General features: G+C 40.5%; 1 protein-coding gene across 1 annotated transcript in view; it reads left to right on the top strand.

Moving 5' to 3' along the window:
• The first annotated feature begins 1,708 nt into the window (after positions 1-1,708).
• fmn2a (formin 2a) overlaps positions 1,709-20,007 on the top strand; it is a 54,156-nt gene continuing 35,857 nt past the window's right edge. Inside the window, exons 1-5 of the mRNA XM_084736132.1 lie at positions 1,709-3,942; positions 8,618-8,781; positions 14,713-14,865; positions 17,256-18,094; positions 18,637-18,778. Of these exons, the coding sequence (XP_084592258.1) occupies positions 1,752-3,942; positions 8,618-8,781; positions 14,713-14,865; positions 17,256-18,094; positions 18,637-18,778 (3,489 nt within the window). The 5' untranslated portion in view covers positions 1,709-1,751. The remainder of the gene's footprint in view (positions 3,943-8,617; positions 8,782-14,712; positions 14,866-17,255; positions 18,095-18,636; positions 18,779-20,007) is intronic.

The following is a 20,007-nucleotide window of genomic DNA, read 5'->3' as shown; positions in this document are numbered from 1 at the left end:
AGAATCCTCCGGTCAGGCAAGTACGCTGTCCTTCATCATATAAGTTTAAAGATATTTAACTAAGAGGCTTATCCACAGTTTCTAGATTACCATACATTATATTTATTTGACTTACAAACAGATTTGACTCATGGACAGACCAACATGTCCTGAAGTGCCTCAGAGCTCCGAAGAAGAAACTTTTAACAACCATTCAAATATTTGGACAAACGCAAACTTTAATGAATGTATGAGCTGCTAAGTCGGTAAATATTTTTCTTTTAATTAGATTTTGATTTTCACAATGTGTATGGCATTTATTTATTTATTTGTGAGTAATTAGTTTCATTCTCTTCATTTAGGTTATTTCTTCAAACCACATACTTTTGACTCTTAAAGTAAAAAGACAGTCTTCAGAATTAGTTTTAAAAGACTGAACTTTGTGTGTACCACACCCATTAGGATTAATCAGTCCTCAGGCATGCCCTAACAAAAAGCTTTAAGAGATATCTAAGTTAATGTTTTATAATAATAATGATAATAATAATACGGTACTGTATCTTCAAGTGTAGGCACAATATGTATCGCCTGAGAATATTTTGTTAATGAATAACAATTCATAATTTTTTAAACAAACTTCTCCACTTCTATTCTGAGATGAGACTGACTTGACACAATCTGATTTTAATTATTCGTTGTATAGATATATCAGGGCTGACCCTGATTATTTTGAATATAAATCAGTCTGCCAATTATTTTCTTGATTTTATTTTCACTCATCAAAAATAGTGAACAATGTCCATCACAATTTCCCACAACTCATCAGCACCCAAAGTTATTCAGTTTGCTATCATAGAAGACAAAGGAAGCTAGTAAATATTTACAGTTAAGAACTGTGGCAAAGTGGCAAATGAAAGTTGAAAGTTGTTTCTGTGGCTGTGCTACTTCTGCAGTGTAATTTTGTGCATATTGGTTAATCAAATAATCATTTCAGCTCTACATGTTTATATATGCCTGCATTTAATTAATAATGGTAATTTCTCCTATTTATGTTCCTATGTAATTATATAGTTGGATTAGTCTACTCATTATTTCCCAATTAATCAAATATTGATTTAATCTATAAAATTTTTAGCAGTTACAAGTTCTCAAATACCATCAGTTGTCCAAATCCCAAAGATACTCTGTTTACCATCACAGAAGATGAAAAATAAGAGCAAACATTTACATTTAAGAAAACTGCAATCACTAACAAATTATTGAATATTGTTTCTTATTGTTTCTGTATTTGTATTCTTCATGTAATGTAATTTTTATGTATATTGGTTGATCAATTAATTGACTTTAGCCAACTAAAGTCATTTCAGCTCTACATTTTAATATCTCTGTGCAGTGTAATTAATGATGGTAAATTCACTTAGTTTCTCTTGCTGTCACCAGTAGTGTCACATGCATCTCAATCTGACCAGATATCTTTGTCAAGAACATACAGTGGAAATCATAGCAAAAGAATTTGAAGGGATGGGTGAACACATATGATCAGTATATACAAAGCATGCAGACACTGCACAGCATCAAGAGACATAAGATATCAGCTTGCCCTTATGTTCACCTTTACCTCATGACTCAACTAAGCGCAGATTGTCTCTCTGCTATTGTGAAGCTCAGCTTAAATCTTATTTACTGAATCACTGTGAGTTCAGCTTGTTTTTCTCCCTTTACTTCAGCCTGTCTACATCGTGTCTCCTCTGGATGAAGCCTCTGTGCTCAGGATGCAGACTATTAAGACAGTGGAGACTCAAGTGCCCTTTCTGAAAGAGAGTTTCTTCACTACCACTTTCAAAGGCAGGAGGAAGAGCAGCGTTACCAACCTCCTCCGTAAACAACAGAACTCAGTCCTTAATCAACAACACCAGCAGCAACAACAAAGCATTTTAGAACATCAGCAGCAGCCTCCAAAGCAATTTGTCCCAGAGTCAGTCGAAAATGAACAGGGGCAGCGCACTCCGGAGCATCAGCGCCTTGCTCGCTCCACCAGCAGCCCGTTATGCAAGACAGCTGAGCGTGCAGGAGCAGATGGGGATGGAGAGGAGGGGCAAAAAGAGAGGAAGGATCAGAGAGTCAGAGAGGCTGTGCAGGGGAGGGGAGTGGAGCCCGCGGCTGTCAGTGCCAGTCTCCTCCTCCTTTCATCATCAGCATCAGTGGCACTGGGGGAGGCAGCATCATCCTCACAGCTGCCTTTAACTGTGGTGGCCAGACAGCAGGGATTAGACAGCGCTAAGAGGGCTCTGACCAACAGAGGACCAGCACCAGCAGCAGCAGAAGCAGCCCAGCATGCCCAGCCTCGACCCCAGCAGCATGGCCTGTTAGCTAAGGGTGTCCGCCTGCTCAGGAACATGGGGAACCAGGAAGCGAAGCAGAAGAAAGGAGGAGGAGGAGGAGGAGGAAGTGGTGGAACAGCAGGGGATGTGTCCTGCGAGGGTGATGCTGATGAGCGGGAAGTGGAGAAAAAATCTAAAAAGTCCCACAATAAGAGTAAAGGAGGAGGAGGAGGAGGAGGAGAACAAAACGGTAAGAAGAAATCTAAGTCTGAGTCAAAGGGTTCTGTATTTTCCAGCATGAAGATCAGGAAGAGTTTATCAAAGGCGAAAGGGTTGTCCAAGGATGACATACTGGAAGATGGGAGGTCAGCGAAGAAAGAAGGGCTAAAGCCCGGTGCAGAGGCAAGCCTGTCAGCTGATGAGATGGGCATGCTATCAGATGTTGAGGGGGATCTAAGCCGCTTGCCCGCAGACAGTCACCAATCCATGGTGGATGAGATTGGCCGGAAGACAAGCTCAGGGTCGGACGCTGACCTCTACAGTTATCACTCAGCAGCAGCTGAAAATGAGGACTTGCTCTCTGACATCCAGCAGGCCATTAGAGACCAGTGTGTAGCCAGCGACAAGGCACTGGAAGAGGTGGCAGGTCAGTTATCTGAAGTGTTGAACAAAACCCCTGGGGAGGTGATATCTCTCCAGCTGTTTAGTCTGGATAAGGAAGTTTTCTCCCCCTCTGTTGCTAGTGAATCTCAAGAAATAAGCATAGAGTGTGAGAAATTGGAGAATGAAAGCCGTGACATTCCCATATCTAGACATTCCTCTGGTCCAGGGTCTTTGAGTGAGAGTGGTCCAGCGTCGTCAGCCCAAGACACGGAGAGAAGCAGTGGCAGCCTTTTCCCAAAGACTAACAGCACATATAGCTTCCCTGACACTACAACCACCACCACCTCATACGAGAGTGCCGAGGAGCCTCAGGATGAGCTGGAGAGCCCAGGTCAAGATAATCAGGCTGTACAGAGCAAATACACATGTGTGCCATGTGTCCGCTTGGATCCTGTGGTGGCAGGGGCAGTGCCGATGGGGTCTCACAGGAGTGCGAGCAGCATGGACCTGTCCATGGAGAGGGAGGGGGAAGAGGATACAGGAAGACGGGACTTCCTGTCTCTGAAAAGGCGGAAGAGTAGCTTGTCTATCAGTCAGCTAACAGCAGACCCCCATCAGCCGAGACGGCCTTCCTCTAGCTCCCCCTCCACTGTCAAACTCTACCCTCCAGTCCACCCCTCCTATGTTAAGACCACCACCAGGCAGCTCACCTCTCCAGTCGGCTCCCCCATCACCAGCCCCAATGTGCCCAGGAAAACAGATGCCATCGCTGCTGCAGCAGAATCCAGCGGGGCGAAGGGGTTTAAGAGGCACAAGCAGAGGTCCAGCTCCATCGCTGGGCCCATCAGTGTGTCTGCAGACTGGTCTCCTGAGTTGGAGGAGCTGGGAAGAAGGCAAGGTGGAGGGGCCAGATACCCAGAGCATGATACACCAGAGAGGAGTCACACAGCCGGGACTTACTGGACTCTGGGCTCCAGGAGAGCACATTATGCCCGGCAGGCAGCCATTACAACGGTCCCCTACCTGGATGTCTTCTCTGGTGAGTCACATATAACACAGATAACTGAACTGTTGCCACACATAAAGCTAGGACTGGATATCGTTCAAGAATTGGTGGTATCAGTACCAATACCTTGGCTTCAATACTGGTTCCTGAATGCTACTTTTTTCAATACAGATTTTATAAAAATCAATTTTAACAAAAAGAAAATGACATTACACATTATGATACAATTACTGTTTGAAAGGAAGAAGCTGCTTAAATATCTGGGAGTAGCTGGAGAAACTATTCACTCTAACATTTTACTCAATATGAATAACTTGACTAAAATGAAGAACCTGATGGAATATCTGCACAGAATTGGACTATATAAAAAGTACAAATAAATGTGAAAACTCCTCAGGTATCGAAATTTGGGATTGAATCTCAATTTTTTATACTATGAACTATCGAAGTTTAGTGCCAGGCCCTACATAAAGCTCAGTGAGACAGATATGAAGTGCTGTTAATGAAACTCAGAGATGGGAAATAATGAAATACAAATACAGACACAAATATCGGTACTGTCTACTCCTTGCAGAGCAGGCTGGTTACTTAATTACTCACTTATTGTTAATGCATTTGACAGGAATAGGTGATCAATTTTATTTTTCATCAATGTGTGTCGCCTTTCGAACATTGCGACTGATTTCAACCTAAATAGTTGGGACAATAATGCGTAGAAAAGACCATTTCGTGGTGTATTTGTCAGTGGATATGACACACGACAGAAGTAACAAGACATATAAGTCAAACACTCTGCTGGTGAGGGAGAATCGCCTGCAGAGAAAAGGTGAGGATCAATTAGCTTTCTGCACAGAAAGAGTAGGTAGAAATGTCCTTCAGAGGGCAAATTTTTACTTTTATACTTCTTTTTTTGTCACAAATATCTGTACAAATATCTGTGATGTGCTTGTGTGCTGTACCTCTGATGAAACAGTTGTGCCTCTGATGAAATAGATGAGATTTCTAACCCCGTAATCCATTAGTAACATAACCCCACATCTTGGCCATCATTTGACAGATTGTAGATGGCATTGTGATGACAGTAGTAGCGCGTAGATTTGGTTAATAAAGACCGCAGTGATTAGTGATAGCTTTTTATTTCTTATTCCTTTTTTGGTAAGTGAGAAAGAGGTGAATTTGGGACTTCTTGATTGGATGGTGTGAACCAGGAAGGGCTAAGTTGTTAAATTAAATGAACCAGCTGGATGACACAGGGATATAGGAAAATATGAATGGAGAGGAACCAGGTCTGCCTCTGAGGAAGTAATGAATGAAGAGGCAGAGAGGAAAGGATTAAGAATGTAATAGTCTTCTTAACTGAACACATCTGGCAGGTTTACGTCATAGCCCCACAATATGGAACTAAATTTGCATTTTAATACTGTTAGCTAAAGCTTGTTATGTTGTTAAGCATTTTGTGTGAATTTACATATAGATCAGACAAAAAGAATAAGCCTGCAGTCATGTTATATAATTTTCTTATTGTCAATAAATTTCATAAAAAGACCAAAATAAGTTATGTTAATATGTTAGTTACTCTGTCAGTCCTTTCCGACAATCCCAGCATGTCTGTGAAATGCAGCTCCAGGCCAGGAATAAATGGTATATTTGTTGCAAACTATTTTCAGCCACTGATTTTGTTTGTGGGAAGGTAAATACAAATAAGTATAGGCCTGCAACTAATGACTATTTTCATTATCAATTAATCTGTCAATCATTTTCCTCAATTAATTTAATAGTCCATAAAATTTCAGAAAATTTTGAAAAATGTTGATTGCTGTTTCTCAGTAACCTGTCACAGCAGATGGTTTGTTACACAGAACTGTCTGGGAAGCTGCTTGGAAGAGGGCAGGCACTTTAAAAAAAAAAAAAAATTTGGAAGGTGATTGGATGAACCATCTGTCAATCACGTTTAACGTGGGTTAACTTCACCCAGTCAGGTTGATGTTTCTTGTTGTTGTAACACCTAAAACCACGCCCATAGCTGCCAGTAGCCCCTCCTGTGATGCTGATTGGTTGCACCACTTTTGATGCAGACAGAAACGTACAGGTTGAAGACTGACAAGTTGGATTCTTGCGTGATTTTTTTGATCTCATGAATCCAGCTGCCTCACACGTCCTCAAATGTCTTTTGTCCACAGCACACAGTTATTCAGTTTACTGTCATATAGGGGACTAAAGAAACCAGAAATATTCATATTCATATTTGAGAAGCTGAAATCAGGGAATTTTGATTTTTTTTTTTTTACAAAAACTTAATAATTCAATAATGATTTAATTTAGCAGCCCTAATGTAGGAACATGTCACTCAGTACAACAGTGTGATTCATTGTGTTTTTTTTTCTTACACAGAAATAAACTACATCAGTGTAGGATCACATGTATTGTTGACTTTGATCTTTTGTGTGGGAAAAATATAGAAGATCACTATTCATTATACTGACTCCTCTGCTCTCACAGAAGCAGACTTTCCCTGATCAATCTGAGGAAAAGACTCCTTCTTTTAAAATAATTTATTTTTTTCATAATTTATTTTCATTGTTGGGAACCCCCAATGGGCCATATGTGACTTGTACTTGTTTGGCTCCAAGGCCCGTCCGCATTCGAGATTAGGTCGTTATGTAATGGTATTGTGAAGTGATTATGGTAATTGCAGAGTGATTTAAATTCTAATGACTTACAAATTAGCACATTATAGAAATGATCACAGTGGGAATACTAAAAGTTTTAAAAGTACAATAGCTCATGAAAACTATGATGAAACAGTGGAGGTTCTTTATTGAGAAGTGTCTTCACAACAAATGGCTCCTTCTAATAGAACAATGCCACGCTGTCCTCCTTTCTGTTGTGCTGCTGTTCAAGAGCTCAGCTGCTCTCCACTGTCTGCGCCTGTGCTCATAAATCAGACGACCGAATGACAGTGCTGCCACTGACCCAGGGCGACGCCATCCTCTGATTCCAGACAAAAACACACACACGCACGCACAGTGCACACTTGTTGATGCTAAACCCAAGTGACAGTTTTTCTGCATGACAAAAATAAGACATGATATTAGATCCATTCCCATTTCGTCAGGTGAATTTACTGTAGCCAAACAGTGAAGGTTTGCTGTGTCTAAAAATCCCATTTACACTGACATGTGGCCTGTGTGGCATTTCATCTTGTTTTTACAAACACTGTTCTTATTTTACCACTCAGTCAGTAATTCAGCACTGCATGTGACACCGTTCAGTTAAGCAAATTTTCCAGACCTTGGAAGGGAGTGGGAACACTGAGAGCAAAGAATGAAAGAAGAAGAAAAAGCTGATTTAACTGTCAAACAACTGACAACATGTTTCATGAGATTGATAAGGCAAATTCTGGATTTACATGCTTGAACATGAACTGATTTGACTTTATATTTGAATCCAATGAAATGCATAGTTAAAACTTCTCAAGGAGGATTTCACCGGTTATGAAATGGTCTCAGTTTTTTTTTTGATGCCTCTAAATGACCTACATAAGTTAATGAGACCTTCTTTGAGAGGATAGGGGATTTCTGCACAGTCGTTAATGTGCACCACTGGGTTGGAGTCTCCTTGAAATCAGATGAAATGAGTCTGTTTCAAATGCAAAGTTACAGTGAGTAGTGCATTAGCTAGTTAAAAAGAAGCAAAGAGGATTTTTATTTTACTTATTTGTTTTTTAACTTTATTTTATATTTTGTGTTTGTTGTATTGGAAACAATTGCATGGGGGCCTCCAAAATAAACAAAATATGAAACTTCCTTGTAATAACTATAAATTGATCTGTGTCTTAAAGGCTGTGCCTGTCCATATAAAATATGTCACAGATTGCACTGCGCAAAATCAATTTCCAGCATTTCTCTACATTAGTGTTTGTCAAACTTTGATCCAGTGTACTCAAATCAATGTCCACAGGACCAGGAGTCACAGGACTTTAATTCATTTGCTGTCCTCTGAATCACATGGTAAAAAAAAAAAAAACATATTGAGCTAGTCAAACAACATTAACAAGTGACTGCACATTTTCTTTTAGGCTCCTCATCCTCTGTTGATGTCACATTTTCAGTATTTTTCCAACCCTTAATAATTACCTCTGCTCCTGCTGTCAACAAGAAACAGGATTCTTCCTCATCTGGAATCTAAACCTTTTTGAGATTAAGTCTATAATATTACTTACAACTCAGGCTCAAGAAGTTTTTATTCTGTGTCTGATTAGCAAGACAGAGAAAAGCTACCGTATTTTTCAACTTAATAAATTCAAATGCAGAATTAACAAGCCCAGTAATCAAACCACAAGCAGAAACTATGACTTATCTCTCTTCCTGACACCCAAAATACACTTTTTAGTTTTTAATGGTCTAAAAACTGAGTTTTTAGAATGAGATATTATTAGATGTACTTGTAACTTGTATCTTGAATTTCTTTGAGCATTTGTTCATTTTTTTGCACTGCGCAATTAACACCATCTCTCTTGTCACCCACATGTAAAATGGTGTGAACAGAGTTTGCATGTGTAGGTGTTTAATTATCACATCTGAAACTGAGACATCACTTTTCAACTCTTTGGTCAGAATAACACAAGGTGTCTTCTTGAGCACTTTGGCTCACAAAAATAAGTCATATATAATCCGGATTTATTTCTCTACTTCTCTTCTGTCCTCAGGTCGCACTCTGTTGGACCGGCTGTGTATTCATCCTTGTGATGGGTCCACAGAAGAGGAGGCGAAAGAATTGTGTCACCGAATGCTGGCACAAGGTCTGTTGCAGCCCTTCAGCGATGGCACCGCAGAGCTCCATGGTGACAGCACCGTCTCAGCAGTCTTTAATGTAAGACCTTTGGCTTCACTGCCACACTTGTTTTACAAAAATGATATGAGCTGCCTCGCATCAGCTTGGCCCAAAGCTAGAATGGCTTTTGCTGAACAGACTGTCAAATTTTAGGAGTGGGTCGGTGGTATTCTCAAACAGCATTGATTTTTATCCCAAGGGGTTTTATTTGAGTGTTAAAAACACAGTGTAAAGGTCAAAATTTCACACTTTAAAGAAGTGATAACTGCAGTGCCATCGCTGCAGTTTTGATTAATCTTCCCAAGCTGTGATGCACCTTGTTAGTGAGGGCCTGAGGAAAAGTGATTTACATTTCTCACATTACCTTTTCATAACGATTCATTGCCTGAGGATAGTATAACATGGGCTGGTATGTTTGTCAGATGAAAACACTCGAAGAATGTATCACGAAGTGATTTACAGTCACCAGCTTATGTAAAGTTTATAGAGTCATGCAAAGCTTTTTCAACAGTTGTTTCTATATTTATTTCTGTATTCCTGTGATTCATCCCAGAGACGTTTTATTAAATGAAGAGCAGTGGAGCATGTAGACAGGCTGACCATGTGAAAGTTGATTTCATGAATCTTTAATTCTCCATTCCAGTAATGCTTTACTCAGACCTAATCTCATGTGCATCACATCCAGACACAGTTCACCACAGACACTGTCAGAGTCATTTCTGTCAAGCTCGTCCTGTGGCTGAGATCCATTCAACTGACCTTCATGTTGGTATACTGTAGGCTTCTGTTAAGCACATATGACTTTGGAAAAAATATGTACAAATATATTGTTGCCATATGTTTGTCAGAACTACTCTATCTCAATATATGGGTGTATATTTAATCCTCTTTTATATAAATTATGTGTGAATGTGTGTGGCTGCAACAGTCGCTGTCAGTCGTTCCAATACAGACTGAAATATTTCAGTAACCATTGCATTGCATAACATATTATAAAGATAACTGACTTTGGTTATCCTCTAACCTTTCCTCTAGTGGAGATCTGGGAAAAATGCGTCCCACTTAAAGAATTTCATATGGCCATCCATGTTGTTCATTGTTACTTACTCATACTACTTTTGCTGCTGCTATCGTTGCAACCTGCATTCGGCATGTGTGGTATACTGTAAAATATCAAGTTTTGGACATCGCTGAAAAAAACAAAATATTAGCCCACAGTTCATCATACGGTAATTCAGAAAAAATAACCAACAGTAGAAGTGTCCTATATGGACCACCCCTGATCATTCCAGTATGGATTTGGCTATTATGAGGACCTTATATCATTTGTGTCTGGTCCATGGTAGCCTAATCAGTTTCTCATGAGAAATAATTTCCCATCCCTGCCCTAACATTACCATGAGGTTGACTTTTTTTTTTTTTTAGTGAAATACCTTAATGATCATTGGATGGATTTCCATAATGTTTTCTACAGACATTTATTGTGTCCAGAGGATGAATCCCAATGACTTAATTTTTTTTGCATAGTTATTTGTTGTCCTCAGCTGCTTTAGCCTACTGACTTTTGTGATTCCCTGACAATTTCTCTCGCGCCGAGCCTGATTATGACATGCTCTCCAGAGGATGAATTTTAATCACATCGGTGATCCCTTTGATGTCTCATCTAGCACTATCATCAGGTCAAAATATTAATTTGCCCAGTACTTTGGTTTTTGACCAGATACCTGCAAAATTGTTAGCAGTTGTTTGCATACTAACAGGCAATATAATTGTAAATATTTTAAGGTGACTAGTTCACGTTCTGACTAGAGCTGTCCTTGGAAATGTTCCTGTTTTTAACTGTGCATTTAAAAACGTACTTCTAAGTGAAATGCGAGCAACCAAGAATACAGTTTGAAGACACAATCATGTTGTGCTTGTTTTGACCAGCAGAGGGGGCTGCTCTCTATAGCAGCTTGATATCATTCTTCTTCTATTCTAATTTCTCATGTTAGTTTAAGAGAATGCTGTTGTTTGAAGACTTGACCAGAAGTGTGTCAGTGTCAAGTGTCAAGTGAATCCACAACATCACTGCAAACATCTTTTCAAATCAATTAGAGTGGAGGGACGGGGGGAGACTGGATAGTAGGAAGAATGAAGGAGATAGAGAAGAGAAGGTGAAGATGTGGTTGCAGAGCCTGCCAACTTATGCTAAACAATGTGTTTGAAATACAAAAGCAAGCAATATGAATATGTAAACGAGAGTATTTTATCTAATAGTTTGCTATTTATTAAATATTGAAGAGGAAGGAGGAGAGAGTGAGAGAAAAAAACTAAACTTGGTGCAGCGAGGAGAGTGCAGAAAAGTCAAGTGGAAAGGTAAAGAGAAGGAAGACAAGTGAAGAAAAGAGGAGGAGAATCATTGTAGTTTGACTATTTTCTTTATTAAGTGCTCCACAGTTTACCATAGTTTCACTCACCGTGGTACTTCGAACTTTGATGTTTCCGACACGATTTCCAAAGTTACTAAGTTATTACCCAATTTCATCAGTCTGCACCATAGTTTATGATAGTACAACAGTTACCATGGTTAAAATACACAAAACTGGAATTATCCCTCTTTTTATGTCATAGATAACAACAGTAGATGCTTTAATGTTCTATTTACTACCAATCTGGAACTGTTCCCTATTTTCATTTCAGAAATCTGGTCACCTTATATGACCTACTAAAGATTAACCAGTTAGCATTGTCATTGAGACCATGTTGGCATGCTCAAGTTCATATTTAGCTCACTGCCATGTTTAAGCCCAGGCTCATGGGAGAAGTTTACCTTTAGGCCTTTCTGCCAGAAAGGTTAAGGTTAGGGAAAGGGTTAATGCTTTCTAGCAGAAAGCCCAGAGGGCCAACTGCTACCATGTGCTAGCATGACGATAGACTCTTGAATTTGTTATTTTGTCTGTTGAATATCAAAGAATGTAAACTGATTAGTGTTGGTCTCCAGCTGCAAGATGCACCTCCCCCACACACGCATGGGCACACACTGTACATGCTCATATCATAAAGGTAAATATGCATATCTAAAAACAGTCAGAAGCAAGATTACTCACCAGAACATGCATGCTCTAAAGCTTTCACATAAATACAATCACATCTTATTTTGCTCGTGTAGTGTGCACTCACAGTAGGCCACAAATCCAGAGCGTGTTCTTTTTCTGAACAGCTCTGCCACATGTGCACTCAAATATACAAAAGGACAGCCTGAGACACCCATACATGTTCAGGCATTTTTTTCGCATGGCTGGATTAATGGCAGTCCCTCTGACACTCTGTCACACACACAAATACACATGCACACACACATCTGTGCTTGCGTAGACCATCTGCTGACCATGTTATGTAACAACTCCACGTGCCCTGGGCTCAGGCTGCTCTTCCACAGCAAAAAGCTCACCCTGTCAGGATTGGATGGGATTGGACTCCTGCCCCCCCCGTGTTTTTGTGTTTCTTTTTTATCCCCACTCTCTGCCTACTTCAGTCAGGGCTTGGCCTGGAGCCCTGCATTATTCAGCTTGACCAAGAACAACCTTTGCTGTTGCTATTGAGAATTCAGATCTCATTGTTATTGCTTTGTATCTTACAGCTAATTTGTCTCTTAAAATAAATAATCAGTCTGTTTCTGCAGCTTTTAAATTTAAGCCCCATTTAATATCTCTTTTATATTCATTTTCCTTTTACAGTTAAATTCCATCTTGAAATTAATCACTTCCTACATTGCTTTCATCTTTCTCCATCTCCCCATTCTGTTATTTCTATCCTTATATCTCATCTCCTATTTGTCCTCCACTGTGCTACCTAAATATGGCCTTGTATCTAATTTCACCGGTGTTTATTCAAGCACTGAACAAATGTGTGAGTAGTTTGTTTCTTGTTCTGCATACTGCCAGAAATTAAATACTCCATCAGCTTCATTCAGCCCAAAAATGGGTGTTTGAAGAGGATGAGTATGTAATATCTCTGTATAAATCAAGTCTCATCTCTTTTTACACTTGATAAAACATTACTGTGTGGATAAATACTAATGAGTGGCATGGGCTTACATCAGTCTGGCATGCTTTGTACTGTGTGTATATGTTTCCGGCTGTACATCATGTTACCATAATGCAGTTAATGTGTTTTGTACTTAGAGAAATGTTCTGTCAGGACAAAAAATTGAGACATTTATGCTCACACATGATGCATGCATACATGACTTTACGCATATTAGCAGATTTAATGTGATCAAACTTGATAATTATTTGCTTTACACTGTGGTGTGTTAGCTTGTTTTTTGTCACTCCAGTCAGTGTTGATGGTAAATGTAGTCAATTGATGCAACAAATTCCTCAGTGGGTACTGTATTTATTGAGAAAGCTGAGTTGTAACAGTAATGGCTGTTGGCTAGGGTGGTGATACACAGCGATGCATCCAGGCACGGCCTGGCAAGGCAATGAGCAGGAGATCTCAGCTTTCGTATTCAATAAGCACGCACTGAGGAATTTATTGCTTCAGTTGACTACATTTGCCATTAATACTAACTGGACATCCACATGGAAAGTACCAAATTTTGTGTTTAAGCTCTTTATGCCAGTTTCCTGAGAAATCACACCAGGGAAAGCACCTTAGTATTTAGGAAAAATAAAGAAAATTCGTAACATTTTAGGTACAACTTGATCTCTGCACTTTTAGCTAAAGTGGCAGCAATGTTTAGATTTAACACGTTCGCCTTGGCACTTTTTGGTCTTCTGAATGAGCCTTAAAATGTTTGTGGGTGTCTGTTGTAGTGTCCAGTATTGTCTTTTGAGTCTTTAAAATGAGTACTGTAAATTAATATGAATACAAATGCACTGATTCTCAGATTATAATTAAATGCTTGTTTGGAGTGATTAAGGACCTAATATTTGAGAAACGTTTGTTACTGTACATTAGAAGGATTAATCTCTGTGCATATTGCCACAACACTAACAAGCCGTTCTAGCTTCATTTTCCTGGCCACAGAGACACAATCTAACAACAGATGAGATTTTGCAGGCACCTTTTTTCATGTAACAGGAACATTAAAGGGATACTTCAGGTTTTTTGAAGCAGGGTTGTATGGAGTACTTATGCATCATCGGAGTAGTACACACAGTAGACGGCGGTTGGCACACCCCTGGTTTGGAGAAGCAGCAGGAATACTGGTGTAGGAAGCTAAGCTATGTATCAAAAAAATCCTAACTATCTCTTTAAGAAACTCGCTGCCAAAGAAGCTCTTTGGTTGCATTTCAAGGCATCTTGAGGGCGATATTGCATACAAATGTCTGAGTGGTTATGAAGTGGACCATTTGAAGAAAGAAGGAGGAGGGAGAAGGAATGCAGCAACAATTATTTTAATGTGTTCTTAGGCTAAGTTATCTCTTACCATTGATGCTCAGCCCTGAATAAATGAGGTCCAGCAGTACCCACAGATCATTTAGTAATGTCAAGTGGAGACATCATGTTTCATGATGAACAGGGGAGGTTTTGTTGAAAAAATAAATACAGGAGGACGGTTAATTTTGAAAGCAAGAAGTCCAGCTCAGCCCACAAAGTATTAGTCATTGTTATTATAACTTTGACTTGTGCAAATGATACGATGATTTGGGACAATAAAGAATAAACTGTTGGTTAAGAATAAGCTTTTACTGTCTCAGTATTTTTCAGACTGATCCCTACATTGGCTGTGGAAAAGGTGAAAAAAAAACTTTATGCTTCTACTGCTGCTTATTGTTCCCAAGTGTCTCCATGCTTGAAGCTTGCAGAAAGAGCAACCACTTGACTCACATCCCTGGTGGATGTTATTAACCTTTAATCATTGTGCATCCTAACATATGTTCACATTGTATGCCATATACAGTAGTCCTTGGTGGACCAAGTGGTTTCAGGCACAAACGCCTGATCTATTCATTTGCTTGTTTTCTAAACTGTGTGCAGGAGGAACAGCTGTACTCCTGGGTCTCTGTAGGCCTGCCGGTGTCTTCTCACCTGTGGGAACTCTATGGGGGGCGAACCACAGGCAGGGAACAGAGCTTGAGATCTCCTCTGCATCAGTCATCAGCCAAGACACCAGGAGCTCTTCACTCTCAGGTTGGTTACATCCTGTCTTCATCTATAAATATTTTACACTGTGTTTGCACTATTCATGCTCTCTCCATAATGCTTGATTTGATTCATAGAGCTTTGTTGTACCACTACCATCAGAGAGCATCTTCCCTCTTGTAAACCTGTTACATAAATACAGTATAATAGATGAGAAAATATTTTTATTGGGTTTTGTTTTGTTCTATTTATTTTTGTGTGAGTATTTGTGTGTACTTCTTTTTCATTGTAACTGTACACAAATGAAAACATGCAAATGCAAATGCAAAGTACAAAACTGTGTTGGCAAATATTACAACAGTTGAACAACATTTCTTAACACAATACTGCACGGAATTGAGGGATTTCACATCTACACTACATATCATTGATAGATTCAGAGAATCTGGAGAAATCTCTGCAAGTAAGGAGCAAAGCAGCACCTCTCTGGCAGCACTACATTGAAAATCCACTTAAATGTATAAGGAATATTACATGGGCTCAGGAACTTTTTGGAAAACCTCTGTCATAAACACAGTTTGGCGCTGCATCCACAGAATCTACCATGCAGAGCAAAAGCAATATATCAGCATTATCCAGAAATGTTGCTGACTTCTCTGGGCCCATGCTCATCTATAATGACTGATGGAGAGTGGAAAAGTGTGCCGTGGCCTGACGAGTCCATGAGTTTGGAGAAAATCCTGCATAGTTTGTGTTTAAGGTTTTTATTAGATGCATATTTGATCTTGATTTGAAATCTGAAACAACATGACCTGTCTGACCTGTAAAATTTTGATGACGTAGTCTCATCTCTCCCAAGTTGCTGTGGATAAACTCATCAGCTGTGAATTGTTCTTCGTCCACCAGAGGTCAGGCTTGTCCTGAAAGACTTGCTACATGATCACAGTGAACCTCCCTGTTTCCTAGAGGAGTTAATAAATTAGGAAAGTCATACTGACGGAACATTCTCCTTAAGATTCAATGATGTGACCACAACTGGGGAATGTTGTACTAGCAGACACAGACCCTCCCCATGTGAGGCCCAACGAGACTCACTGTCTCTGGGGTCAAATCTCTCGGTATCCCCTCATCCCTGCTCTAACCAGTCTGGAGCCAGAGGTCTGATGGAGTCTAGACATAATGGACTTTTTTGACCCTTCTTTAGCGCATAGCTCTGTCACTAAGCTCCCTCAGTTGTGGGTGTTTTGCTGTTCATAGTGCATAATTTATTGAATGATAACATGTCCCAAGATTTAGCAGCAAATTTTATGTCTGCTTTTCAAGATAGGCTCAACAACCTGCTTTAAAACGTTTCATGTACAAACCCCAGTTCTAAAGAAGGTTGGACTGTGCAAAACATAAATAAAAACATAATGCAATTATTTTCAAATCCTTTTTGACATACTATATTAAATCGAATACAGTACAATACAAAAAAGTGTGTTACATCACCTTTTATTTTAACATCATGCTGAAAAATGCTTACTGAGGTAAGCATTTGCAAACTGAGGACACCAACTGCTCAAGTTTTAAAAATGAAATTCTTTTCCTTTTTTTGCTTATATACTTCTTCAGATGCTCCACAGTCTGCGGTCTCTGTTGTTGTGTTTTGTGCTTCATAATGCACCACACATTTTCAATGGGAGACAGGTCTGGACTGCAGGCCGGCCAGCCTAGCACTTGAACTCTTTTACCTCTAAGCCACTCTGATGGGTTTTTTGTTTGTTTATTTGTTTGCTTTTGTTTTCTTGTTTTCTCTGCTGTAACACTTGCAGAATGTGTCTTGCTGAAAAAGACGTTGCCTGGATGGCAGCATATGTTGCTTCAAAACCTGTATGTACCTTTCAGCATTAATGGAACCTCCACACATGTGCAAGTAACCCATGATGCCATGGGCACTAACACACCCCCACACCCCCATATCATTGCAGATGCTGGCTTTTGAACTTTGCCATGGTATCAATCTGGCAGTCCTTTTCCTCCTTAGCCCAGAGGACACAACATCCATGATTTCCAAAAACAATTTGAAATGTGGACACTTCAGACCACAGCAGGCTTTTCCACTCATGGCAGATGAGCTCGGGTCTACAGAAGTAACCAGCGTTCGTGGATAATGTTGAATTTTGCTTTGCATGGTAGAGTCTTAACTTGTATGTGCAGAATATTTTGTCTTTGTACTTTATTCAACTGAATATAGAAAGAAAGGGATTGGCAAATCATCGTATTATGTTTTTATTTACCTTTTACACAGTGTTCCAACTTTTTTGGAATTGGGGTTTATAGGAAAAGCATGAAACACAAACTCATGGGTTGGATTTTCTACAGTTTGTATTTGCAAACCTTAATTGCAGTTGCATGTTATTTGAAATTTTTGTGTGTGTGTGTGTGTTTGTTGACAGACAGAAAGCAGGTTGAAGTCAGGTCAGTCGTCCTCAGAGGATGAAAGCTGTCTCATCCCTCAGCTGGAGAGGACCATTGATGACCTGCGGATTAAGATCGCTGTGTTGCAGGGCCAGCAGGCCTCCTTGGCAAAGGGCAGCTGGGATAATGTGGGAACTGTGGGCACTGCTCACCACAAGGCCTCACAGATGAGAGGAGGAAGACTGGGGAAGATGAGCCAGGAGGTGTCTGTCCAGACCTCGCCTGTGGAGGAGAGCATTAAGTTTGACGTGCCTTTCAACGGAGGATCAGGCAGCATGTCGCCCTCTGTTTCATCCTCCATCCCCAAAACTACTGAAAGCTTTGTCTGCAACACGTGCCAGCAGAGGCAACAGAGCAGCGCCCATCCGACTCCCCCGCCTCCACCACCCCCACCGCCCCCACCGCCTCCAGTCTCTGGAGGTATGCCCCCACCTCCACCACCACCACCTCCACCTTTACCAGGAGGTGTAGCTCCTCCTCCACCACCACCTCTACCTGGGCTTGGACCTTGTCCACCACCGCCTCCCCCTCCCCCTCCACCACCAGGTTTTGGACCGCCACCACCTCCTCCCCCGCCCGGTTTCGGACCTCCACCCCCACCTCCTCCACCGCCGGGCATGGGCCCTCCTCCACCACCCCCTCCGCCAGGAATGGGTCCCCCTCCTCCTCCTCCACCCCCAGGCTTTGGGCCTCCACCACCACCAGGCCCCATGCCCTCCATGATGGTCCAGGAAGCTGCCCCTGCCAAGGCTGTGATCGAGCCCCCCAAGCCAATGAAGCCCCTCTACTGGACACGCATCCAGCTGCATGCTAAAAAGTAAGGATATAAAGTGAAGATAGATGTGGATCATTTGCACAAAGGTATTCTCTGAACAGTAGAGAATTGAGAGGAAGCTTGTCCACTTAAGATAAAGATCGACCACGCGCTGTGACGGCAATGGAGATGCTAACCTTGTGGAAAATGAAAGTGATGCAGTCCAGGCATTGTGGTCAGCAGTGAATTGACTTGAACCACGTTTCCTTTCCTTAATAAGGCTTGGAAAATTGTAGCTGAGTACGCGTCTAGAAATAGACTACTTGATTTACATGCAAGTGAGGAACTTGATAATGAATTCTAAATGTAATTTCTTGGCTGACTGGTTTGACAAGTGTATAACTTTTCACTCTGCAAAAGATGACAAATGGGTACTCGTAAAACAGCAGAAGACGATCTAGAAATGTCAAAAATGCCTTTTGTGGTGAAACAAGAACAGGAGTTATACTATAAAGTGGACTTTGAGGTTCTTTTTCAAACAATGCATGGCAGATTAAAACTTGTCTGCTTGCACTGTAAATAATTCCCCCTCCTCCTATCTTTAGATCCATTGAGTCATTGGTCTGGGAGAAAATCGAGGAACCGACTGTAGACTTTGAAGACTTTGTGGAACTATTCTCCAAAAGTGCTGTAAAGGAGAAGAAAAAGCCACTTTCAGACACAATCAGCAAGTCAAAAGCAAAACAGGTATAGTATGTTTTATGATTCTGTGCCTCTTTATCAATCTATAATATACAGTATATATACATTATACTACAAACCCCAATTCCAAAATAGTTGGGATGCTGTACACAATGTTAATAAATACAGAATGCAATGACTTGCAAATCCTTTTTGACTTTTATTCAATTGAATACAGTATAAAGGCAAGACATTTAATGCTCAAACTGATAAACTTAATTGTTATTTGTAAATATACTTTAATTCTGAATTTGTTTCCTGCAACATGATTCAGAAAAGTTGGGACATGAGCAGTTAGGAAAGACTGGGAAAGTTGTGGAATGTTAAAAAAACAAAAAAGCTCGTAAACAGGTGAACAGTTTGATTGTTAACATGATAGGGAATGAAAAGCAACAAAAAGCAACATTGAATGCCTATGACCTTTGACCCCTCAGGCGGCACTGCATTGAAAACCAACATGATTGTATTCAGGATATTACTATAAGTGCTCAGCAACACAAATCATTTCATCAGAGCATTTACAATTGCAAGTGAAGACAAGGGAAGGTTTTGGAGCAAGATATACAGACAATATGTACTCAGAGACGTCCCTGCTTATTTGAGCCAAAACAATACCAAGCTACATTCTGCATGTGTTACAACAGCTTCATAGTAAACGAGCTCGGGTACTAGACTGGCCCGCCTGCAGTCCAGACCTGTCTGAGTGTTGTTAAAAGAAAAGGTGATGTAACGCAGTAGTAAACATGTCCCGGTCCAAACTCTTCTGGAGCGTGTTGTAGGCATCAAACTCAGGATGAGTGTATATTTAGAAAAAACAATAAAGGTAATCTGTTGAAAATTAATATCTTTGTTCTGTATTCAATTGAATGTAGGTCAAAAAGTATGCAGACCATTTCATTATGCTTTTATTTTTGTTTGACACAGCATCCTAATTTATTTTTTTGGAATCGGGGTTTGTACATCTGTGCTGATTTGTTTATATATGAAAATCTGTGCGTATGTCGCCCTGGGTTGCCAAATAAGGCACTCTTCAGGGCTTTTCCCATCGTCACTCTCACTCCTCTGGTGCCCCGTCCCTTTCCATTTCTCTGCGCGCCGGGTTGCTTTGAGTGACAGGAGGAACTGCTACAGCCAGACAGTTATTATGTGGTGTGAGCTCTGGCTCCCACCCGACTCCCCCGTGACCATCCAGTGGCACCGAGCCAACGTCTCGCGTGCGGTGAGGAAACCTCACG

The sequence above is a fragment of the Lutjanus erythropterus genome, chromosome 14 (genome assembly GCF_056507025.1).
Source record: "Lutjanus erythropterus isolate fLutEry1 chromosome 14, fLutEry1.hap2, whole genome shotgun sequence".
NCBI classification, from domain to species: domain Eukaryota; kingdom Metazoa; phylum Chordata; class Actinopteri; order Lutjaniformes; family Lutjanidae; genus Lutjanus; species Lutjanus erythropterus.
The sequence above is the reverse complement of the archived record's forward strand: the minus strand, read 5'-3'. Positions and strand labels throughout refer to the sequence as shown.